Source organism: Syngnathus acus, chromosome 17 (assembly GCF_901709675.1).
Source record: "Syngnathus acus chromosome 17, fSynAcu1.2, whole genome shotgun sequence".
Lineage (NCBI taxonomy): Eukaryota > Metazoa > Chordata > Actinopteri > Syngnathiformes > Syngnathidae > Syngnathus > Syngnathus acus.
The window spans coordinates 10086990-10111237 of NC_051102.1; the positions used below are offsets into that span (position 1 = coordinate 10086990).

Genomic DNA, 24248 nt, shown 5'->3' on the forward strand with positions numbered 1-24248 from the left:
AGGAAAAATGAACGAAAAAATGACAGAAATTTATTTTGCATTTTTTTTCTTAAATTGCTACATGAAATTGAAAAATTGTCTGCCTTTTATACAGAAATTAGCAAAGCAGGATACTGCTGCAGATCATCTTGCAATCAGATGACCAGATTGGGTAATTAAAAAAAAACATGTGTGGCTTCTACAAGCGGGAGAAGAGTGTCAGGTGCTCCACTTCCCACCTTATTCTGAGAAGTGCAGCATTCATTTTTATTCAAGCGGCCATCCCGCCTCATCTCGTGTTGACTGTGTCGATTGTCGCTGATAAAGAGAACACGTTGTCGTGTGTAGCAACACAAGATCCTGTTTTGGGTCATTCACAAGTTAACGCTCTCAAACATCTATGCATTTTGCATTTTCACTTCCTCCCTGGTGCTGAAATGTGATCGCTCCACTTGTGTGTTTGTGGAAATTGTTTGCAATCAGCACTTTTCCCTTTCAGGTTCTTATCGCCGATCCCTTTTGCGATACGTGACCTGAGGTAACACGTGGAAACCTTTGATCGGGATTGTCAACAGGAAAGGTTCAGACGTGACACCAATTGCTTTTTAATAGGAGCACCTTTTTTCACAGATGTTGACAATCGGTCAGGTTTGCATTTTAATTGATTTGGCAACTTAAAAGTCATCTATCATCTTTAAATCCCTTTCAATATTTATTTCCAGCGAATACAACTTATGATCTAAATCTCTTACTTGAGGGCCATAAAATGAATGATAGAAGCGTAACACCGCTCGTTCAGTCATCTCGGTTCTGGACTTTACGCACCGGTCTGACATTATGGACTCATAGCTCGCTTGGCGTCATAAAAAGTTGCACTTGTGCAAACGCCGGCACAAACTGTTCTTCGGCGTCTTAGCTTCGGGCAACTTTGGGTACAATAAATGACTTTGGATGAAACCCCGTGTCGCCTTTCCTGACACAATGTGGAGATTGCTTGCTCTACTTGCAGGTGAGGTGTCCTCGTCCGTGTTAATCTATAACGGTTCGTTTTTAAGACCTCCAAGGGGCAATTTGTGGGACTTTTTATTATTATTCCTTTAAGTTTGCATTTTCTAAGTTTAAGACTTGTTGAGCGTCAGTTGAATGATTCACTTGATAGGTGGAAAAATGACATGTTTAAAAAAAAAAAAATAAAAATCACCAATAAAAATAGACATAAAACAGACACCTTAACTTTGTTTTTAGTCAAACAATTTAATTCCAAAACTATTTTACAATTTAATTCAAAAAAGATAAATAATAAAAAAATGCTGGCAAATTTATTTTAGAAACACTGCTCAAATCCTCTCTTATCTTTTTTGGGCAAATGTACAGTCTATTTTACGGCCGCATCATCGTGCCCTGATGGAATGTTCAAGTGTGTAAACGAAGAATGCATTTCGGCTGGACTTGTGTGCGACTTCAAGAAAGACTGCAAGGATGGCTCGGACGAGTCCGTTTGCGGTAAGCCTTGCACCCTCGACTCATTTGAAATGGCAAATTCTTCACTTGAACTTCCCTCCTTCAAGGCTCATGTGATTTTGAGGCTCACTCCTGTGGTTGGAACAGCTCCACCAAGTACGCTTGGACCAGGCAGTGGGCCAACGTCACCTTGGTACCAGGACAAGACCATACCTCGGGCAGCCCTTGGGGTAAAGTCTGTTTCCATCAGCCAATCGTTTTACGTTTGTCTTTACGAGCTTGTCGTTTGTTTTCAACAGGCCACGTCATGTATATTGATGGCGAGCAAGAATGTAGTTTAATGAGCGAGGCAATTTTGGAATATTCCGTTGCTAAAAGGGCAGCCGTGGGCTGCCAACTCAGGTACTCCTGCAACTTGACAATGACAAACTTGAATCACTGATGATGCCAGGCAATTTGTCGAATGTGATTTCAGCTTTTGGTACCATATTCGTGATGAAACCTCCATCTCAACCTCCATCCATGTCGTCATGGTTCGAGGGACAGCTAAACAGGAACTGCTGAAGACTGCGAGTCCGACCGACGGCTGGCAGAATGCCCGGATTGTCATTGGCAATCGGCCCGGAGGGTACAAGGTATTGACGGGCACCATTAAATTGTGTACAGAATAGGGCCAAAAAATAATCTCACAGCTACCATCTGACTCGAACAGCTCCAGTTTTCCTTCGATTGTCCTTTCTTTAAACCCACGGATGTGATGCTGGATGACGTCAGCTTCGACAAGTGCGCAGAGGGAGACGTCCCTCCAGGGTCTGAGAAGCTCTCCTGCCATTTTGAAAAAGACACCTGTTCCTGGTACCATGACTACAGCGCCAGCATCCTGTGGCAACGAGTACGCGGGGGACATCAACACCACCAAGGCAACGGTTGGTATGATTAGCTTCCACATTGCCGCATAGACTTGAACTTGCTGCCTTTCACCCGCAGGTTCTTACATGCTCGTCTCCAGCCGACCTGGCCTTAACGTCTCATCTGCGGCGAGATTGGTCGGCTTCGCCGCCGGCCGAGTTATTTGCGTGAACTTTCGCTACCACATTTTTGGCAACAGCATTGGTAGGCATCCCTTCCGAAATCCGTGATTTTGGAATCTCCATTAGGCTACAGATCAACGGGGCTGCAACTGTCTTCATCGACAGGTTCACTCCAGTTCATCGTGAGGCGACCTGGTCAAGCTGAGGACATTGTGTGGATAAGGAGTGGCACTCAGGGAAACAAATGGAGATTTGCTGATCTTACCTTCTCCAGTGACGAACCCATACAGGTTCCTTCTTTTGTACTTAGGCCCTTGCGATCTCTAATGCACAGTGTGGAGGCTTCTATAGCATCAGTGAAAACTAAGTATTAATTTTTGTCAAATGATGAGGTTTCTCGCGGTTCTCCAGTTCATCATTGAAGCAGTGGTGGGTGGTGAGCATGGCACCATTTCCATAGATGACATCATGGTGTCCACTAAGGAGACTGGCTCTTGTCCGGCCGAGCGAGAGTGCACCTTCCAGGGCTCCCTCTGCGGTCTGCAGCCCGTTCCGACGGCCGACTTTGGCTGGAGTCGAATCAACGGGACATCCCAGCCTGCCAACTCTTCGGGCCCCCACACGGACCACACCCTGGGAACAGAGCACGGTTAGAACCCCGGCACTACATGGGATGATGCATATTCACTCATAAGAACCGGCTACTCCGTCACACCTGCAGGGTGTTACCTCAGTGCTCAGTTATGGAGACAGCCGCCGGGTTCCAGAGGTCAAATAGCGACCGCGCTGATGGAGGCCACCCCGCCTGACGGTGAATGCTTAATGTTCTGGTACTACATGGAGGGTGAAGCTGTGGGCCAACTCAACGTTTATCTTTGGGCCGCTGAGACTTCCGTCAAGCTTTGGAGCAGAAGTGGCAATCAGGGGAGTCGCTGGAGGCACGGACGAGTCTCTCTGCTTAACCCCGATACTCCTTATAAGGTAGGCATCGTCAACTGGAGATGGAAAGAAACATTTCTATTTGAAATCATTTTGTAATAAGTTAGTCAAGTGAAAGGCGATTAAAAAAATGTATGTGTTGCCGTGGCAGGTGATATTTGAAGCAGTGACAGGTGATGGGCAGAGGCGAGACATCGCCATTGATGACATGACGCTTCAGAATGGGGCTTGTCCTCCAGAAGGTTAGTGACGACGGGCAAAATAACAATTGACACAAACACAACAATAATGCGTTTTTATTTTTTTTTCCTTTAGGTTTTTGTGACTTTGAGATGGACTTGTGTGGTTGGGTGAACAACGCTCCGGCAAACTCCAGGGTCAACTGGGACTGGCTCTCCGGAAGCAGCGGAGGCCTGATGGTCCCAGTAAAGGACCACACCACAATGTCTGCTCTTGGTAAGGGAGGAAGGTGCCCGAAAAGAGAGAAGACCATAAAGTCTCCAACACAATATTGGATGCTTGAATCTAAATGGATGTTGAAAGATTTTCCTTGTTCCCTTGTGGCTTGAGGCCACTTTGTCTACTACAGGGCCTTCAGGTCCGACAGGGAGAAAGTGGCTCGACTGGAGAGCGAGTGGATGGAGTCTGTAGAGCAAGCCTGTCTTGAGTTCTGGCACCGCGCTGAAGGCTGGGGATCTAACAGTAAGCCCAAGCTCTGTAGTGATGTCCACCTTAGTTTGAGGATGAATACAAATATGGATTTCAGTGCCGTCAGATGTTACGCTGACTATATTTGTGAACGAGACCGATGGCCTACGGCAGATTGGGGCCGCACGTGGTTTCATCAATTCCAGTTGGATACAAGATAAGGTTGATTACAGTGCATTGGGACCTCACCAGGTAAGCCACTTAAGGCCTAAATAATTCAGGTGAACTTTGTGCATGAATCATATCCATCCCACAGATTATCCTCCAAGCCAGCAGTCCAGCCTCCGAGGATTCAAGCTTTTCCCTCGATGATCTCCACATCGTAAGAAACAAATCTTGTCATGATAGCATCCCCAGCACCACCCCGAATCCAGTTACCACCACGGCTACTCCGGACTACGGCGTGCACTGCACCTTTGAACAAGGTGACTGGAGATCTGCTTTCGGCATCGATTGAATTGGATTGTGAGCATACTTGTCCACGTGAATCCAAAAACATCTTTTGAACATAGGTCTGTGTAACTGGCTCCAAGAGGTTGATGATGATGATTTCAACTGGACTCTCAGTAGAGGACTGCAAGTAAACCAGCCTTGGGACGGACCTCTGTATGACCACAGTGTCGGAAATAATCAAGGTACGCACTGCAAATGTATACATAACGTGCTTTCCTTCATGAATGGGAAAGATACAACGTAACATTTTGTTCGAATAAGAGCGAGCAATATCAACAAATGGAAATAATCAAGCTTTTGCCCTTGTTTTTCATTTCCAAGGATTTTACCTCATTATTAATGGGTCTGGATTCAGTGACAGTAAGCGAGCAAGCCTCACTGCTGCCGTCAGCCATTTGACGTCCAAAATCTGCGTTGGGTTCTGGTATTACATGTTTGGGCCTTCAGTTGCCGCCATTGAGCTGCTGGTTAAGACAGTAAGTTGCCTCGTGCAGCCTTCGCCACGCTTGCGACGTGTGAGTCAATATTTTTCTTCTTGAATAGAAAACCTCCAAAGCTTTGGTTTGGACTCGCAGAGGGACGCAGAACCCAGAATGGATCAATGCTCAAGTAACCATCGACATGGACCAAATGACGCAGGTAAGGATTTAGCTGAAGTGCGGCGGCCATCACAAACGTGACTGATATCCTGTTTTTCCTTTTTACAGGTGATGTTCACCGGCCAGAGAAACGACAGCAGCGAGGGATTTATCGCGCTTGATGACGTCACCGTGAGCAACGGGGCCTGCCAGATGCAGAGTATGTGCATACTGCGTTTTTGCAACACATTTCAACTTTCCTTCCCAGCATTCATTTTCTTCGACACGACTTTCAGATGTCTGCGGATTTGATTCCGACCAGTGCGGCTTTGAGAACGATGTCGGTCACTTGGGTCGTTGGGGCCGCAAAAGAGGCGATGTAGATCACACCTATGGAACTGTCAATGGTGAGTGGAATCAGTAAAGCCATAAAGGAGCAGGCAAAGGCCATCATTGCAATAAACAATCATCACATAATCCGATAACGGTCGCTTCGGGTCAAATTTCCGCTCACAGGCAGTTCAGGAAAAGATTAACAGCCTCTTTCTTTTAGGTTACTATATGACCGTGCTCATGTCCAGTTCTTCCCAACCTGAGGTCGCTCAGCTTTTGTCACCTGTCATCATTTCACCTGTGGAAATGTGTGCACGATTCTGGTGAGTCCGCAGGGCAACCTTTAAGAGCTTTACACACCGCATAGAATTAAATGCTTGTCACGTGTTCCACCAGGTACCGGCTACCCGCCGGGGCATCTCACACACTGTCTGTCCACGTGCGGAGCGGGGATCTGGGTGAGGCACTTTGGCGGCGGTCTGGAGCGTCCTCTTCCGACTGGGAGGTGGCAGAGGTCACGCTGTTCGGACCGACAAAGTTCAACGTAAGGCCTTGGGACTGATCTGCTTCCATTTTGGTACGATGCTGGTGTAGCGGTTCTGTTCTACTCTCCCAAGGTGGTGTTTAGGGCAACCCACGAAGCAGGCGTATCTTCCACTGTCCAACTCGATGATTTTTCCCTGACGACGGGGGCTTGCTCTCCGATTGTCAACTGTGACTTTGAGTCGGGGCCGTGCAACTGGCTCAACGGGCTCGCTGACGACGGACACGGCTGGGTGCTAGCAAATGGCGGCTATCGGGGTCCATCTGCAGACCACACCCACGAATCCCCTGAAGGTAGAGTCTGGCTTTGTGTACTCGTGTCTTCAAACCGCGAGACTGTTTGCGTAAATGCCGTTCCAAAAATATACAATACCCTTCGCGTTGATATTGAATGTTGAGTCTCGTATCGTGCAAAATGTGCAACAGATGATTAATTGTTGTCACGCTATGTATTGCAATGACCTACTCCCAATTTACTGCACATCCCGTGGTCACCTCCTCCCTGTACCAAATAAAAGGATTACGTAGGAGTGTGTGACGATCCAATCAAATGGTGTAAGAATGGAATCATTTGCTTTCAGGTCGGTTCTTGTTGAGCTTATCACCAAAGGCCAGCGCCATAGCGTCAGAATGGATCAAAGATGGGCCATCCTGCCTCACGCTGTGGTATAACAAGAACAGGTCAGCAGAAAAGCAAAAGCAACCTCCGAGCTGTGTTTGACATTCGCGAGGACTTCCTCAAATTCTGCACACAATCACGGGCTTCGCTTTGTACAAAGCAACAGAACCTCTGGGTCAGAGTTCAGTGCTCGAACACACTCATATGCACACAAATATATTAGAAAAATGAAAAATATTCATGTTTCTTAGACTGACAAAAAATTATGAATTTCAGCGATTCCGGGACTTTGCGCGTGCTGGTTCACTCGGGCTCGTCGGAGGACGAAGTGATTTTCCAGAGAAACCACAGCACTGAACACCGTTGGATCAACTTCTCTCAAAGTTTAGAGCAAAGCAAACCTTTCCAGGTAGCCTGAACCGGACATTGAAGTGCTGACCTAATTTCGTTTGGTCAAAATGCTGCAGATGAACTCTCGCAATATGTTTAGTTGCTGATCGAAGCACAGACAAACGACGGAGGATTCGTTGCCATCGATGACATCAGTCTAACGCTTGGTCCTTGTCCAGGTACTCACTTAATTGTGTTTATCTTCGTCTCAATATATTTTAATGGAAAGCCAATTTGTCGTTGCAGTGAATGAAACAATTTCGAACTTTGTGGGCTGCACGTTTGAAAACCACACGTGTGGCTGGGAGGACGTCAGCGTCGGCCAGGCTCAGTGGGAAAGAGGAAACGAGGAAACTGGGAACGCTGGACCGTCTGTTGATCACACACTGGGAACGGCGCTTGGTGAGGCCGTGTGCTCAAACTCTTCTTTCATTACCTTTATTGTCTTGTCTTGTATATTTAAGGTGGTGCTTCAGAGTCCAGTTATGTAAATCAATTCTATACTCAGAATTGAGTAGTTCTGCTGTAATTCTTAAAAATTGTGAAAATGTAACAAAAGTGCGTCAAACCTGATTTTTTAAATGAATTTTGACATCAAATCCTTTTTCTTCCAGGCTGGTACGTGGCGGTGACCCCCAACAACGGGGCTCACGTGAGCCCCGCCGCCTTGCAGAGTCCCATCACGAAACAGGCCAGCGCTGCCTGCACGCTCCACTTCTACTACAACATGTATGGAGAAGGTGCGTTACAATCACGTGTGCTTCAAATTGCCTACTTTTCTCTTAACGTCTCCATTTTTTTTTCTTCTATATTGATTTTTTTTTTTTTTTTTTTAGAAGAACTGCAAACCTTAACCTTCACCCTTGGCTTGTTTTAGAACAAAATCCTTCAAACATATATGTTGTTGCAGACATGGACGAGTTGAAAGTGCTGCTCGGTGAGAGCTCTCGCACCACCGTCCTGTGGTGGCAGTCGGGTGGCGGTGCCGATGCGTGGCAACGCGGCGAGGTGTCGCTCGGTAGAAGGCGTCAGGACTTCGCCGTCTTCTTTGAAGCCACCCGCGCTTTCGACAAGCCGGGCCACGTTGCCGTTGATGACATTAGCTTCGCCAACTGCCAACTGCCAGGTACGAAGATGATAGACGGTACTGGTACTTTTGAAGACAACATGATCACTGTTCTTGTTTTTCTTTTTTTCTTTCTTCCAGAGCCCCAACCTATGTGCCCTGAACATATGTTTACCTGCGGTAATAAAGCGTGTGTGGAGAAGAACCAAGTGTGTGACTTCACAGATAACTGTGGCGATTGGACGGATGAGAGCAATTGTGGTAAGACGTCCCAAATGGATGAGTGAATAAGTGAGTGGGGCTTTTGTAACTTTAAGTCAGAAATGACATATAGTAAACACTATTTTATTTATTTATTTTTTATTTTACTATCAAATTGTGCCATACCCAGAAACAAACCAACACAAAAGGGGGGTTTGCGCCATTGTGGAGGTGAACACAGCCGATTGAAGCGGTTGACTTTTCTGTCCATATTTGTCTCTTTTCTCATTTGACTCTGAAGCAGGTGAGACAGAGCGCTGCAGCTTTGAACAAGGCCTGTGTTCTTGGGCTGAAAGCCACTTGAACTCACCCGGAGCCAGATGGACCCGACGAAAAGGACAAGACGCCTGGCCCGCTGACGGACCCCCCCGGGATCATACTCGCAACAGTGCTGCGGGTGAATGAAAAAGTTGCCACATAATAAGCCTGTTTTGCAAGTCATGAAATGGGGGTTGTTGCCACGGCAACCTGCATTCATGCATTTATTCTCATGTTATTTTCTCAGGTCACTATATAACTCCAGGGACTCATCTCACGGGGATGGGACACATATCGGAGATTCTTTCCAGAACGTTACTTCCTAGCTCAAATTGTACGGTGAGTGTCGTGGCGATTCATGTTTCATTTAATTAGGATGACAAATCATTTACACTTTGCATGATGTCCTATGCAGCAAAATGTATTGGCAGCTATGCACGAGACACATTTTACAACTTCTTGTTTTCTTATTTTCAATGTTTGCAACTTGATGTTAAAGAGTAATAACGTGAATTGTGCATGACCGTGTGTCGGTGCAGATCCGATTCTTCTACTACAGCCTGCAGGACACCGCGGGAAAACTTTTTGCGCGTTCCAGGACGTTCGGCTCCGGTACCGACGACACCGAGCTGTGGCTCAGGACGCAGTCGCATAATTACGACTGGCAGAGGGCACACTTCACCTTCTCCTCTCCTGTCAGGTGCAAGGTGAATGCATGAGAAGCCAGCTCATATGATCTCAATGTCTGCTCATGTGATAATAGTATTGACCTTTCATTTTTTGCCTTGCTAGAACTTACCGTAGAAAAAAAGCTGTGTTTGGTGAAGGATAAAACAAATGTGATATTCTTCCCTAAGATTGTTTTCAGGTATGAGCGAGGCGCTCGTGACAGAGGACACGTGGCACTGGACGACGTGTCCTTCTCCAAGGAGTGTGCCTTGGACCCAGACAACAGCCCACTGCCTGACACATCACCCACTTCGGCCTCTCCCACCACATCTGTAACCTCCTCTGCCCCCATCGGTCCGTGTCAGGTAGGCTCCATCTGGCGCCCATGACATAACAAAGTACGCGGTGTGTGTGTGTGAGTGTATTTGTGCTTCTGTTGCATTGCAGGATAATGAGTTCTATTGTTGGCGTTCAGCGGAGGGAATCTGCATTCTTTCCACTTTAAAGTGCAATTATCGTCCGGACTGCCCCCAGGGGGAGGATGAGGATGGCTGCGGTAAGCTGCATTCAGCATTTTTCCTTTTTTTTCTTCTACAAAATAAATACAACGTCACAACATGACATCTGGATCGAATACCTGATCGGTGTCTTGTAATCAGACGTCAACAAAGTGAATCACAATCGCCTGCTGCGTCTCGTCAAACGGGAAACGGCAGCTACGTTGTTGTCGTTCCCAGCTTTGATATTTCTGAGCACGTGACTCGTGGTGTTCCCGGCATCCTTGCTCACTATCGGCCCTCGCGCGCTGCAGGTCCTTGCACATTTGAGAGGGACAGCTGCGGCTGGACGGCCTCCGGCCAAGGACAGAGAAGCTGGCGTAGGCAGAAGGCCGGCAGCGGCGCTTGGCCGCCCACCGATCACACCAATCGCACAGGTGGAGGCCGATTAGGAGACAACTTGTGAGCTCTCGTGCTCTGAGTCAGAGTTGACACTGTTTTTCCGGTTTCTCAGGCTTCTTCATGAGCGTCAACTCCAGTCAAGTGTCAGCGCCAAGTGAGGCCCGACTCCAGAGCCCCCGTCTCCCGCCCTCGTCGCCCTACTGTCAGATTCTGTATGTTCACTGTCATCCATGTTGTTGTTAAATGTTTGTCTGACACCCAGATGGACATGTCAGACCCCCCAGGGCGAGTTGCTCAACCCCTCCCTCCCCTCACAAATCCAACACTTCTTCCTTCCTTCGTTCCTCCGCGCAGGTTTCACTTCCACATCAGCGCCGAGTGTGCTGGCTCACTCAGAGTGCTGACGTGGCAAGCTGATGGAAGTGAAGCAATCTTGTGGTCACGCAGCCGCAACACCGTCAACCACTGGACGCCCGAATCTCTGCCCCTGGGGCCTCACCTGGAACCTTATAAGGTGCCCAACTCACGAACGTGACGACTTCTTCTCCCAACTTGTCTTGCATTCAAATATTGTGAATCATTGAGAACACGTTTAACTCGCTAAATGACAGCACACTTATTTTTAAAAGAATCAGCCTTAACATATCCACCTGCACAATCAAACAATGAATGAATGGAAAAAAAAATCCAATTGTGGCTTTCCTATCTTTCACAGTTTAATATGCAACCCTCGAATCAAGTTGCGTGTATGAATCATCACTTTTTTCTCAGCTTATATTTAGTAGCTGGAAAAATGGCACTCAGGGAGACGCTGCCTTTGCCACTGAAACGTGCATTGTCGCCGTGGATGACATCTCCTTTCTCAACTGCGACCAATCTTTCCATCCCCCAGGTAAACGACACTCTGAGTCCTTATCTTGAAACACGCAGGTGGAGTCTTGAGGTGTTTTTTTTTTGCCACCTACCCCGTAGCCCTCTCCGCTTTCGATTGCGCTTTTGAAGACGGCCTTTGCCTTTGGACGCAGGCGGCCAATGAGCAGCTGGACTGGCTCAGTGGCTCGGGTCCAACAGAGACACCCAACACCGGCCCTGTGGGGGACCACACTACGGGAAAAGGTTCTTTTGACACTATAAAAAGGGTTAGGCAAACATTTGTGCTCATGGGCCACATTTGCTGTTTTGAAGTTAGCAATAAAAAGCCTTCAGTGTCATGAAAGAAGCGCTACCTGCATAAAATGGAATACCGCCCTGATCTCATCTCATACGCACTTCATCGTTGTTATTGTTGTGCCACAGGGAAGTACATCTACATCGAGAGCTCCTTTCCAAGCGCCAAGAGTCATGTCGCCCAGCTCAAGTCGGCACTGCTACCACCTGCAGTTCAACAGGGATACTGCTTCAAGTTCTGGTACCACATGTTTGGAGCCACCGTCGGTTCTTTGCGAGTGTTCCTACTGACGTCCGAGTCAACGGAGAAAACACTGGTAAAAACCACACGGGTTCATTGTATTTTGCTTTTCTTGACTTTTTACACAACTTCATTGGAACCGGGGGTTTGTACATCAACATCACAAATCTCAGCTATTTATTTGTTGAGATACATAACTTCCCTGTCCTGCGGTGCGGATTGAGAAATATTCAGAACTCTCCCATGGACTCTCTCCGCGTTATGCTTATATCACGGTTGCGAAACAGCCGCGTTACAAAAGAGCTGGCTGCGATTTGTGCTCTGTGCAGTTTCGTTGCATACTATGGTGTTGCACAAATCGCTCCTCACATCCTCATTGCAAGGAGTGACTCAGCCCTCTGCCTTTCCTGTAGGTGTGGCAAAAATCAGGAAACCAAGGGGACGAGTGGTGGCTGGCGCAAAGTCACGTGACCCTCAAGCGGGTCCACCAGGTGATCGTGGAGGCGAGCGCGGGAGGCGAGGCAGGCGACATCGCCGTCGATGACATCTCGCTCGTCCCCGGGGCATGCCCCGCCTCTGGTGATGGTTTTGCCAACTCCTTTGATATTTTAATTACCGACGCCACAAAGTGCAGAATGCATCAATTAAGTCATGAAATAAATTGAGTGAAGGAACTTTGAAGGAGATATACAACATACCTATTGTTGCAGTTATGCAGTGGTTTAAACTAAGTACTGAATTAAAATAACTCAAAACTAAAAAAAAAAAACAACACTGAAATATCCAAAACGATGATAACCAAATAGTGTCTGTAAAAATGTACGTAAATGTCTTTTGTAGATGTGTGTGATTTTGAGGAGGGAAGCTGCAACTGGCAACAGCAGAGCGCCGATGACGCCGACTGGATCCGACATTCAGGCGCCAGCCTGAACCCCAACACGGGCCCCGACAGCGACCACACCACCAACGCGCCCGTGGGCCACTACTACTACCTTCCCTCTTCCAGCCAGGACATCCTTGGTCAGACGGCTGCCATGTTGTCACCTGTGTACCCGCCAGGTAAGTCCCTCCTCAGTCTTGGCTCCAAACGGAGGAGCTTAAATTCCAGTTTTCTTCCACTTTTTTAGGAAAAGGAGCTTGTGTCCAGCTGTGGTACCACATGTACGGCAGAGGTGTTGGCACGCTCAACGTTTATCAGCAGAGCGAAGACGGGGTACGAGCTCTGATTTTCTCCCAGGCCGGAGACCAGCGCAACCTGTGGAGGTTCGCCCAGGCTGCGCTTCTGCCTCGGGTTCAGCCGTATAGGGTGAGTCGCCTCATAGATCCAACATACAGGCATATTGTTTTCTTCCATTTATTGACTTTTTTTTGCCAAACTGCAGATGATTCAGAGTTAGCCGACTCGGGTCATTGAGCTTAAGGTCCTCCTTTATTTTTCAGCTTGTTGTGGAGGGCGTAAAGGGCGGTCCCACCCAGGAGGGCGACATGGCCTTTGATGACGTCCACGTGTCGGACGCCAAGTGCCCCCCTCACGACACCTGCGACTTTGAGCTCAACATGTGCAGCTGGAGCAATGTTGGCGGAGGAGTGGACCAAGATGACTGGCTCCGCGGCAGTGGAGCTTCCCCGAACCCCAATACGGGACCCGCCGTGGATCACACCACCAACATGCCTCATGGTTGGTCACACAGAGATTTTCCAGGTGCGTTGGTTACAGCAGGCTTAATAATTTCACCATCTTCCTTCAGGCTATTATCTCTTCGTGGACAGCTCGGTGGGACAGTGGGGCCACGCCTCCTTCCTCATTAGTGACGTGCTCCAACCGGCCACCAGAGGGCACTGTCTTACATTTTGGTACCACATGTTTGGTCCTGATGTAGGGACCCTTCGAGTCTATGTTAATGACAGGTAGGCGGACCCATTCAGGAGAGCAGCAGGTCTACCTCTAATGGATTTCTTTTTTTTTTTTAGAAAAACGCACGACAGTGGTAACGAGGAGGGCAATCAGAAGTGGGTCGAGATTGGAAACAAGGGAGACAAGTGGCTGAAAGCCAGTGTGTTCATTGAGCACGACGATGCATTCTGGGTAACAATTTGACCTGTTATTTATGAGCGCCAGCCGTCACTTGCACAAGTGTCGCTAATGTGACCATTGAGTGTTTTTTCACATAAAGGGTTGTCTGTTCTACTCAAATAATTGTGATGTCTTGTGCCCCAGTTTGTGTTTGTGTATCAGAGGGGGGAGATTGCTGGTGGGGATGTTGCCCTTGATGATATCACCATTTTCCGTGGACCATGCTACTCCGAGCCCACCGTTGACCCTGTTGATGATAAACAAAGTAACACGGACACACACAATAGGATAAATGTACACACGCATGCTTTTTGAATTTTTATGGAGCTGTCTTTGTGCAGATATGTTGTCTGTGGGCCTTGCCGTGGGTCTGACTCTCCTTGCTGGAGTCGTCATCTTCATTTTCCTTTTTAGACTGAAGAGGAAGCACTGTGCAAAGTATAGCTCATAGAAACATGTATACATGGAAAAAAATACATATACTGTCTATTTTGATAATGTTTAGTTTTTTTCTGGAGCAGGACATCTGACACCAACGTCCTCTGTCAGAACTCTGTGTTTGACCTCTTTTGCTGCAGAAGAGATGTAAGGGATTTGCTAAGAATCTTTGGGATTCTAAACCATAATAATAATAAAATGTGTTACCTTACAGGTCACAGAGCACGGAAATGTATCTGACATGTCCTTCTTTAACAATGTGTACGACGGCTCTCCAAGTACAACCAACACTGACTCGTCAAGTGCCTAGCATCATCATCCCATCATTTTTTGTTTTGTTTAGCAGCAAGTGAATCAGGACAAGAAATAAGTTTCAGGATAAAAGATAGACCTGTTTTGGTTGTTATCTTTAACATATGATCCATCTGTTAGTTGTTAAGGTGGACTTATTTTAAATCTGTTAAAAGGCATGTAAGTAAGATTTGCTTTTTCTCCTGTATTGGAACATTTTTGTCCCTTTTTTAATATATAAGATGTAATCAAAGAAATCCCTGGTGTGTTTTAAATTATTGACAACCATTCTTTTTCTATAAATACTGAGCCATAGAGCAGCTGTGTGCCACGCGCTACTTGAGTGATGACAACTGAAAACATTAATCGGGCAAATGATTTGAAAATGTAGGTGCAATTCATACTCCGGACTCCAGATGGCGCCAACGCGTCCATGGAGGCACTATTAATGCGAAAAGATGCAGGCCCACCGGAAGCGTCTGCCCACACGGCCACCGCCCCGGCGAAGCGTCATAGACAAGGCCCCAGTCACTCTCGCGAACAATGGGTGTTACCGTTGAGAAGCTAAAGGAAGGAGACGGTAAAATATGATGTTTGGTTGTCTTGTTTTCCTCCATCAGGTACGAAGATAACATTAACGCCCGTTTTTATCTTTTTAGGCGGGAACTGTCCCCAGAAAGGCCAGAACGTATTCGTGCATTACGTCGGTGAGCTATTGTTTTCGCCGCCTCCGCTTCTCGGAAAGATTTTCTTTTACGCTCCATCTGCTCTAGTTCATCATTGCATGGCAGTGTCTGGCTTAAATAAGAATTAATCAATTATTTGTGTATTTGTCTTGAAAATGATTAGTGCTTGCTTTTGAATAGCAAGCGAGCGGTGTGTCATACTACTGGCAATAACTTAAAAAGCACGCTGCGTTTTCATTTGATTTAGTGTTCAGCACTTGGATGTAGTCATTAAGTATTGTATGTCGCTATAATGTCAGTCTAAATATTGTACGAATGACTTGCTAACGCGATCTAGTAACCTAATCTGCGCATGTGTGTGTCGTGCCGCCATTTTATTATAATCGCAGACACGCCCCTTTGGATCGGGTGGGAGGCTAAGCTAGTGGGGGCAAAGGTTTAGACCATGGACGGCATGGAACCTGAAATACAGGAAACAGACTAAAATCCAGGCTTTATCTGTAGAAAACCGGATACGACTATTTTGATCAAAGTGGTAATAATGATTATTAACAATTTTTCATTGTCATGTGAGACATTTTTTTAATCAACAAATATCTTAAGCTTCCAGGGCAAAATGCAACTTCAGAATAAATTATACATGATAAAAATACCGACCATTTTAATATGCCTATAGCTACTGTTAACTGAATTAATATGCTGTTACAGATTACATTCACAAATTCACAGATGTTGATCCCTTTCGATGCGCCTCATCTTCAACGTTTGCTGTACTTTGTTACTTCCTGGTGGTTGGCGATTGCTGGTTGAGAAAGTGCTTGAGATGTGCAGCACAGTCCGCATTTTCAATGGCCTTGAGTTTTGACTGTGTAGTAAATCTAAGTGCTGTTGCTGTAGAAGTTGCAATTCGGTGAGACATTGGATGCCGACTGCAACCACGTCTCTCTTTAAAGGTGAACCTTGAATTTTGTTGTCATTGTGATTCAGGCACACTGACAAACGGCAAAAAGTTTGACTCCTCCCGGGACAGGGGAAAGCCCTTCCATTTTAGGCTGGGCCAAGGTGATGTCATTCGTGGCTGGGATGAAGGTGTAGCTCAGGTAAGAAAAAAAAAGGTTGTGTTAGATGTTATCTGATTGCATTGTGGAAGTTCTTTTTATGTTTACTTTCACTGGATCAATAATGTGTGTTAGAATATATACAGTTATCAATTATATTTTCTATAGTGCTTATTGAACTGTAAATCACTGTAATGACTAATATCTTGAAGATGGCAGCGTTGCATCGTTTTGGAGTTGAGTGCCACTCAGTTGACATGTACTGTCAAACTAAGCATAAATCAATGACAATTACAGTTCATGGATTTGAAGCAACAACATGGCTGTTGCTTTTCCTCACGAAAGTCCACTTATCATAGTGCAAAATGACATGCTAATGATTAGCATAAGAACACAAACGGTAGGTAACACATGTAGAGCATACTATCTAGAACATCATTTCGGTGATTTAGTACATTCATTTAATCTACAAGGGTAAATTCCTGTTATGTTAAAGATAGTCCGTTTTATATTCCAGATGAGAAAGGGGGAATTGGCGCGCTTGACCTGCACACCGGACTATGCGTACGGCAGCGACGGTTATCCTCCCGTCATCCCGGCCAATGCCACTCTGATATTTGAAGTGGAACTCATCGATATCCGCAGTTGAGCGTTTGTGGCTTCATTTTATCCCCTCCCCTCACTTTGACCTCATCGCAAATGAAGATGCTGTCAGGGGTATTTAGAATCATCTTCTCATTTTTCTCCCACACCTTTTTAATCCGACGCCAATGATTATTCTGTTTGTTAGCTGGATAATGTAGTGGAGCTGGGCTTGTATTTAAATTTGACTCAACACTCAGGTGCCCATCCAAGCAGTGTGCTGTACCAAGAGCAGCTCTTGTCATTCCACAGTGCCATCAATTAGTGGTAGATTAACGCCAAATGCATTTTGACAGCTTTGGCGCACATGCAAAAACAAAACTGAAAACGCGTAAAAACTATGTAGGCCTCTGACTGAAGCACCGCTCGTGTCCTACCTGAAGCTCAAGTGTCCTTGTGATCACGTTGCGCTTTTAGTTCCACTGCAGGCAACCAGGAGTAGTCCCACACTTGTGTTCTTGCATTAAAAATGAGTTCACCTTAAGGATGCCTCCGTTGTTGTCATTCAAGGAGAAGGGGCTATAATAACCATTTGATAATAAAAAATTCCAACTTTATCAATATTTTTTTAAAACATACTTAATCTTCGGTATACTTTATTTAATATGTGACTTTCTGCATAAGTGTAACCTGAAAACCTGAACATGATAAGTAATGGGGATGATGGATGAATTCTTGTGAAATATGACATCTTTCGTCAGAAAAGTACGCTTTTTTTTTTTTTTTTTTCTTTCTGAAAATGACCCACAAAATATGACTCAAATACGTAAACTTCCTATATACTATACTACGTGACAATATACAGCTTTGTCATATTGCCATCTAGTGGCTAAAAGCAAGATTACAGTTGACGCTCAACACTTGTTACCTTTAGAACGGCTGGGAAATTTCAAACTTTTTTAAAAGTACGCCAACATGGGTTTTCCTGTGTTAAATTGCTGCTTGTTAATCAATTTTTTAAACAATCTAGTATAAATTAAAAGGTAGCAGGGTTTTGTAATGTGACAAGACAAATTTCTACTTTTGGGCGAAAAAAAAAAAAAATTGACTTTTCCAACGGTCCATGAAGACGTGGACCTCACGTTGCCCTTGTCGTCACTGGACTTGATTAAAGTGGCGGCCAGCTGGTTCGTCGCCAGTTTGCAAGTCTTGACAGTTTAAACAACACGCAGCGAAATTGTCTTCCTCGTCCGGAACCTAAACTTGACCTTGGAATATAGTTTGATAAATAAATAGCACCTTTAGTTGGAATAAATTAATGAAGACGCTTCGTGTTATTACGGGACTGCTGGTTGTTTTCCAGCTTCCAATCACTCACGCAAGTTTTACTAATGGTAAGTCAAACTCTTATTTATTTGTGTGTGTGTATGTGTATATATATATATATATATGTATGTATATATATGTGTGTTTATATATATATGTATGTGTCTGTATAATTGTAATATTTTAAAATTGAAAATTAATGTATAATGTGCAGAGTCTAAATGTAAATGTTTTTGAAAGTATAGTCAAACGATTAAAAAAATCTGAAATAGTTAAATGTAAAAAGTCAATATAATTGTTTTTATATAAAATACACAATACACGACTATATTTGTTTTATCAAAATTCTGCAAATTTAGGGACCCTCCATCCTCTATTTGTCAATTCATCTTGGTGTTTTTTGGTCTATATACACACTAAAATCAACCATTATATGCGGATAATATAAAAAAGGCTACAAATGATGAAATGCAACGTTTTTCCCACTCTGTCCTGTTTTCTTCCAAGCGTCCATGTCACAGTGCAATGCAAGTATGTCCACAAACAGTAGCTCATTGATTTTTAGCTTGTGACAAACCCACAACCCGAGTCGCAGCTGCTGCAGCTCCTGCAGCGGCAGTAGCACCCATGGGTGCCCCGCTTTGCTGGTGTGAAGAATGCGCGGAGGCTGCCTTCTTCACCCTGGCCTGTGAAGAGCAAAGTGAGTCACCAGCAGCGGCCATGAGTGAAACATGTTGGCCTCTGCGTGAACGATGCCCTCATGGACCACGTGCAGTACAGTATGGTGATGCTTTGGGATACGAGTGAATTGACTGAAATTTCTTAATAGATCTGTTTTGCTTGGGCTTGAGAACATTGGAACACAAAGGGTCTGACTACACGTTGAAAGAAAATCATATTTTTGTCCTTTGTGAAAAAACAAAATGAATACCATATCAATGAGTTGAGAGTGACTGTTGAGTGTTTTGAGGTTTAGTTCTAGCTGCATTTGTAAAACACACACAAATCACAATGTCTTGTTTGCTCTCTCAGGTTTGAGCCACATACAATCAACTGTCATGGAAAACTCCCTGGAGAGTGAAAACAAGGCAAAAAGGTGGCCGACGTTGGAGGCCCCCGGCTGGGCGGCGGATCCCAGGGGCCTCTACAGGGACCGCCATCGCCCGGATGAGTCTGACGCCGACTTGTTGGAGGAGGGGCACGACAACTCCGCGCAGATTGTGGTTAGACCCCCTTGCAACACTTAAGCCACTGCACAAAAGTACAATGACAACAATAGATCAGAAAGTCAAGCTGGAATGTTGTACGCAATTCGATATGTGGCATTTCTTTCAATAATAATAAAAAAAAAAATGGTTTGATATTTGGGCCAGAATATGGATCACGTCTACTACACATCCAAAATTATCTGTCCCGGGGACGCGGGAGGTGCAGATGCCTGGGTGGACACGGAGCGGGCCAACAAGAACGAGTGGAAGACTCACGGCTTCTTGTCGAGCACGCACCGCCAAGCTGAGGTATCACATCATCACCACCACCACCACCACCATCATCGTCGTCATCATCTTCCACATAACATATTTTTGACACTTGAATCTCTTCCAGAGAGTCAATCTTTCCTTTGCTTTTCCCTTCTACGGGCACATGCTGAAGGAAGTCACCGTGGCAACCGGAGGTGAGTACATTCACACTCCCTGGCTGATTCTTGGCTACGCCGTGTGTTCAGAGTACAATCAAGTGTATATTTTCCCTGGGCAGGCTTTATTTACACGGGAGATATCATCCACCGCTTGCTCACGGCCACTCAGTACATCGCGCCGCTCATGGCCGACTTTGACCCCAGCCTCTCTGGCAACTCCTCCGTCTTTTACTTTGATAATGGTGAGAAGATAATCAGATTAGATTATCATATTAATCTAATATTTGACAATAATGTGTTTTATTTGGAAAGAAATATTCTTTTTCTTTTGATTTGGTATAGAAAAATATTTTTGAAATATTTCATTTTAATTTACATTTCACTGACAAAAAAAAACACATTAGATTTTAGCATTCATATTTCATTTAAAAATGGAATAAATCTTTAAATGTTTATAGTATTTACCTAAAAAAAGCTTATACAACACAGCATATTGGTGTAATGCAGTGTTTAAAATGGAAGTACAGTACGTATATATTTTTTAAAATTATTTACTGTAATTTGTATCGTCTCATTTTAAGCACAACCATATATTCTGTATGGAACATTATTTCACATGATTGAGTTTTAATATGGCAAATACGTAATTACATTTATGTATTTTTATGTTTTATTTTTTCCCTACACACCTTTTGGGAGGGGTATTCTAGTTGAAACCCCGCATCTTCTATATTAGCTATAAAATCAGTGCAAGGTGCTTTGCTGTGCCAGGTTCTGCCCTGGTGGTGCAGTGGAGCCGCCTTCACCTGCAAGACAACATCCGCTCAGGCACGTTCACCTTCCAAGCTGCTCTGCACAGTGACGGACGCATCGTCTTTGCCTACAAAGAGGTGAGCGCCGTCTTTGTCATGCCCTTCTATTTCTTTTGTTTTCTTAAGATCCGTGTCCTCAATAGATTCCTGTTGACATCGGAGACATCAGCAGTGAGAATCATCCGGTTAAAGTCGGCCTGTCGGATGCTTTCATGGTGCTTCACAAGATTGAGCAGATCCCGAGTGAGTACGTCTTCATGCAGCCTGTCAATCGATTTGTTTGTGAGTTTGCTAAATCGTCATATGTTTGTCTGCAATCTATTTGGCTTGACAAAGCACAAGTCAAGGGAAGATATGCTGCTTCATTTTTTTTTTCTCTGTCTGGCAGATGTGCGGCGGAGGACCATCTATGAGTACCACAAGGTGGACATTCTCAAGTCCAAAATCTCCAACGCAACCACTATAGAGATGCTCCCTCTACCAAGTAAGTCCACTCCAAGTTAATTGAATTTAGACAAATAGAACAAAAGGTTATTAGCGACAACAGTGATGCAGGAAAAATATTGACTTAAAAAAAAAAAACGTACTGTGAATGGAATGACCTTCCCTCGTGTCTGTGAAGGTGCTAGGCCTCGGTGGCCTGGAAAAGCCTTCCTGACTGTGTGTGTTGGTCCTCAGCGTGTCTGCAGTTCTCCAGCTGTGCTCCGTGTGTCACTTCTCAGATTGGCTTCAACTGCAGCTGGTGCTCTCGCTTGCAGAGGTCAAACGGAAAAGCACACACATCACATCGCCTCCAGAATGTGGACCATTCCTCACCATCCGCATCACCGCATCAACCTTTTTGGGGATTTTGCTTTATTCCAGATGCTCCAGCGGCTTTGACCGGAATCGCCAGGATTGGGTGGACCATGGATGCCAGGAAGAGGTTGGCATTCAGTTTTTCACGATTTAAAATCGGGATTGGGTCATCCGCGGCCCGGCTGACTCTGTCAGCGAGAGGCCGGGATGCAACTGCTGCCAATCGTGGGGCACAAACTAGACAGTGGACAAATAAGTTCAGCTCAACTCAATTTTATTTTTAAAGCCCTTTAAAACGGATCACAAGTGAAACAACGTGCTGACAATAAAATAAGGGTTCAAGTTTTATGCTACACCGATGAATTAAAATTAAGGCCAGTTAAAAAAAACAGCAGGTTGTCTAATTTGCACTAGAAAGTCATTCCAAAGACTTAAGTACTTAAGTACAGTAAGTGACCCTCCCCCACCTTAAAAAAAAAACAAAAAACTTGATGAAGCCTCAAAGGAGGCAGTACAAAAAGCCCACTTAAGCTTCAAATGTGCTTCTTCCAGAGACGAGATCTCCGTTGTCTGAGAGTACCCGAAGTGACGGGCAAGTCGTCCGGCCACCTCACGTCGGAGCCCACTGCTGGGGCGGCATCGGCAGCGACCTCCATACCGACCGCTGACCCTCTTGGCAGGACGGCTGCTTCCAAAAACCAGCTGACAGGGAGCGGCGGGAGGGCCACGTCCAGTCCTTGTTTCTCCACTGCCCAACCTCCAGGTCTGTTTCACTTTTTTTATTTTAAATTCAGAAGAAACACATTCAAGGGAACGGTACATCAGAAAATCCATCACAACCATATATACGTGGAAATCAATATTTTTAAATAATGGAAAGACTAAAATTATGGGGCGAGAATATCACTTTGTGTATCATCATCATTATCATCCCAGTCATCACAGGCCATTGCTTGTTGTGATATTTCAATGTGCATGTGTGTGTGTGTGCGTGTGTGTGTGTGTGTGTGTGTGTGTGCGTGTGTGCGTGTGTGTGTGTTTGTGGTGGCATCGGGGAGTGTAGAGCTATTTGCCAGTGCTCTGTTAGCACATAGCTGAGTGTATACAGCGCCATGTTAAATACTGCATAGTGTCCTCAATGTATGTGCGGCTATGTGGCCGGCCGCCTTGTGGTTGGCTCACAACACGCAAGACAGTTATTTATGGGCCCCCGCCGATCCTATTGTTGACAACCACGTCGATGTTGTTGGTTTGGTGAGAAAAGTAAAGCTTGTTGTGTGTAGTGGTTGGCACCTACATTGTGAAGCACCTAGAAAAATATATCATTATTCCGTGCATAATAAAGTGTCCTGTTAGCTGTGATTGTAGTTTTTGTTTTCTCTCATAACAATACATTTGCGTCTGCAGCGAGCGGCAAAGACACAAGCCAACAGGAGCAGGCGGGTCTACTCGTTGGTGTGGTCATGGTGATGGTCGTCATGGTGATGGGCATCTTGTTGTCCGTCTATGTGTACTATCACCCCACGTCTACAGCCAGCCTGTTCTTCATGGAGGTCAGTGACTACAACAACAACCAACATGTAACAGTTCATTTTATTATTACTATGTATAATCTTCCAACCTAAAGTGTGGTGTTGCATGTTTCAAGACACACCTTTTGTCCTTATATGTACATCAAAATATGGTGCCATGTAATGGCAAAAAGTAATATGTTTCCGCAGCGGCGTCTGTCCCGTTGGCCCACCATGAAGTTCCGCCGCGGTTCGGGCCACCCTTCCTACGCTGAGGTGGAGACTCCAGGCATGGACAGAGACGGCATAGCCGTCATCGACCCCAAGCAGTCGTTCGTCATGGCCATCAGACGAGAGAGCGAGCAGAAGGAGGGTTTCATCGTCCCTGACCCAAGGGAGCGCTTCCTCTGCTCGGAGAGCTTCTGACCTGGACTCCGACTCCCAGAATGCTTTGGGATGCAGGACTGGCTCACATTCATAGCGCAATGAACAAGTATTTTTATGCAGGCTTGGCCATTGCCAATGGACCGCTTTGTTATTTGCGTAGACAAACGTCGAGGGATTTTCTGGCCAAGATCGCTGTTATGTGTCAGTGTTCCCCCAGGAGAAACTTTTTCCTGATGGCGGAATGTCTTCACCCGGTGTCATTTCCTCTTTTCCAAAAGCCAAACAAAATTCTTCACGTTGTCCGCCAGGTTCAAAAGGTCTGCGCTGCCATTCATCTTGAAGCATAACTTTATTTTCTACTGATTATTCTGCTGTACAAATACTGAACATGGTGGCCATCAAGTTATACTTTTGTTTTACGCTCATTCAGGTTTTCATTACACTACTGCAGTGCTTCTCAGATAGTGGGGGGAACATGCTTCCTTTTTTCAGTTCATATGACTTCAACCAGTAGGTGTCAGTAATGCGCATTGAAGCTAGTGCCACCTCACTGTAAGACAAAACGAAGAAAATGACGTAACTTCCTGTTCACGAACGAGTCGTGAATTGTTTTATTTAGGATCCCCATTAGCTATGGCAATGCCAGCGCTACTCTTCCTGGGGTCCTTGAATTTCCCGTTCACCAACTGAACTAGTCAGTGAGCGATTTGCATTTCCAGTTCATCGCGAGAACGGATCAGTGAGGGAATGAATCCTGACTTTCCCGTTCGCGAACGAGTCAATGGCTCAACTGCCTTCCTTCCCATGCGTGCATCAACGGATCAGTCAGTGAAGGTGTTGCGTCGTCTCCCTCCTGGCGTGAACTATGTAAGCCAGAATGTCGATTTACGATTTGCCAAGGAAAGAAAGAACCGCTCAGTGAAACAGCACTTCTTTTATGCACGTTTTCTCCAAGCTAACGGCTAACTCTATTGCATGAAGGGATGCACCGTTATGCAACAACGGGGAGATTATGCTTCTCTTTGGGTAATCTTGATTTTATAACACTTAA

The 24248-nt window shown here is 45.4% G+C and overlaps 3 protein-coding genes across 6 annotated transcripts; all 3 read left to right on the top strand.

Moving 5' to 3' along the window:
- The first annotated feature begins 573 nt into the window (after window positions 1-573).
- si:ch211-106h4.4 (MAM and LDL-receptor class A domain-containing protein 1) lies at window positions 574-14486 on the top strand. Of its 3 annotated transcripts, none has more exons than XM_037276062.1 (51): window positions 574-988; window positions 1354-1482; window positions 1548-1670; window positions 1740-1842; window positions 1916-2075; window positions 2153-2366; window positions 2428-2553; window positions 2637-2761; window positions 2883-3120; window positions 3193-3452; window positions 3562-3652; window positions 3726-3866; window positions 3981-4112; window positions 4177-4310; window positions 4375-4543; window positions 4631-4753; window positions 4893-5047; window positions 5115-5210; window positions 5279-5369; window positions 5446-5556; window positions 5703-5805; window positions 5879-6026; window positions 6100-6319; window positions 6607-6706; window positions 6921-7053; window positions 7135-7213; window positions 7281-7436; window positions 7649-7774; window positions 7945-8160; window positions 8242-8361; window positions 8603-8758; window positions 8867-8958; window positions 9159-9326; window positions 9477-9653; window positions 9736-9844; window positions 10100-10222; window positions 10300-10399; window positions 10542-10701; window positions 10959-11079; window positions 11160-11303; window positions 11484-11671; window positions 12009-12174; window positions 12436-12654; window positions 12723-12901; window positions 13036-13273; window positions 13344-13503; window positions 13567-13681; window positions 13814-13934; window positions 14011-14107; window positions 14188-14254; window positions 14322-14486. In XM_037276062.1, the coding sequence occupies exons 1-51, from the start codon at window positions 931-933 to the stop codon at window positions 14415-14417; spliced, it is 7176 nt and encodes a 2391-aa protein (XP_037131957.1). In that variant the 5' UTR covers window positions 574-930; the 3' UTR covers window positions 14418-14486. The 3 variants fall into 3 exon arrangements, with proteins under 3 accessions (XP_037131957.1, XP_037131958.1, XP_037131959.1); XM_037276063.1 differs by having other exon boundaries at window positions 14191-14254; XM_037276064.1 differs by having other exon boundaries at window positions 8606-8758.
- Window positions 14487-14831: 345 nt separating this feature from the next.
- Window positions 14832-17268, top strand: LOC119137067 (FK506-binding protein 1-like). The gene is made up of 4 exons (XM_037276067.1): window positions 14832-14978; window positions 15058-15105; window positions 16072-16184; window positions 16660-17268. The coding sequence occupies exons 1-4, from the start codon at window positions 14942-14944 to the stop codon at window positions 16789-16791; spliced, it is 330 nt and encodes a 109-aa protein (XP_037131962.1). The 5' UTR covers window positions 14832-14941; the 3' UTR covers window positions 16792-17268.
- Window positions 17269-17573: 305 nt separating this feature from the next.
- Window positions 17574-23669, top strand: si:ch211-106h4.6 (plexin domain-containing protein 2). Of its 2 annotated transcripts, XM_037276066.1 has the most exons (13): window positions 17574-18118; window positions 19083-19273; window positions 19424-19567; window positions 19656-19725; window positions 19809-19931; window positions 20461-20579; window positions 20645-20744; window positions 20890-20985; window positions 21180-21261; window positions 21366-21426; window positions 21852-22062; window positions 22707-22852; window positions 23021-23669. In XM_037276066.1, exons 1-13 carry the CDS (start codon window positions 18043-18045, stop codon window positions 23234-23236), a joined length of 1635 nt encoding a protein of 544 aa, XP_037131961.1. In that variant the 5' UTR covers window positions 17574-18042; the 3' UTR covers window positions 23237-23669. The 2 variants fall into 2 exon arrangements, with proteins under 2 accessions (XP_037131961.1, XP_037131960.1); XM_037276065.1 differs by having other exon boundaries at window positions 21224-21426.
- Window positions 23670-24248: the final 579 nt, after the last annotated feature.

Bases quoted from the DNA above. Each gene is read 5' to 3' on its own strand.
- si:ch211-106h4.4 (XM_037276062.1), top strand. From the start codon at position 931: ATGAAACCCCGTGTCGCCTTTCCTGACACAATGTGGAGATTGCTTGCT. The intron at 3,867-3,980 runs GTAAGGGAGGAA...TTGTGGCTTGAG, and splicing joins CACCACAATGTCTGCTCTTG to GCCACTTTGTCTACTACAGG. The intron at 9,327-9,476 runs GTGAATGCATGA...TTCTTCCCTAAG, and splicing joins CCTCTCCTGTCAGGTGCAAG to ATTGTTTTCAGGTATGAGCG.
- LOC119137067 (XM_037276067.1), top strand. From the start codon at position 14,942: ATGGGTGTTACCGTTGAGAAGCTAAAGGAAGGAGACG. The intron at 14,979-15,057 runs GTAAAATATGAT...TTATCTTTTTAG, and splicing joins GAAGCTAAAGGAAGGAGACG to GCGGGAACTGTCCCCAGAAA. The intron at 15,106-16,071 runs GTGAGCTATTGT...ATTGTGATTCAG, and splicing joins CGTATTCGTGCATTACGTCG to GCACACTGACAAACGGCAAA.
- si:ch211-106h4.6 (XM_037276065.1), top strand. From the start codon at position 18,043: ATGAAGACGCTTCGTGTTATTACGGGACTGCTGGTTGTTTTCCAGCTT. The intron at 19,932-20,460 runs GTGAGAAGATAA...TTGCTGTGCCAG, and splicing joins CGTCTTTTACTTTGATAATG to GTTCTGCCCTGGTGGTGCAG. The intron at 20,745-20,889 runs GTGAGTACGTCT...TCTGTCTGGCAG, and splicing joins CAAGATTGAGCAGATCCCGA to ATGTGCGGCGGAGGACCATC.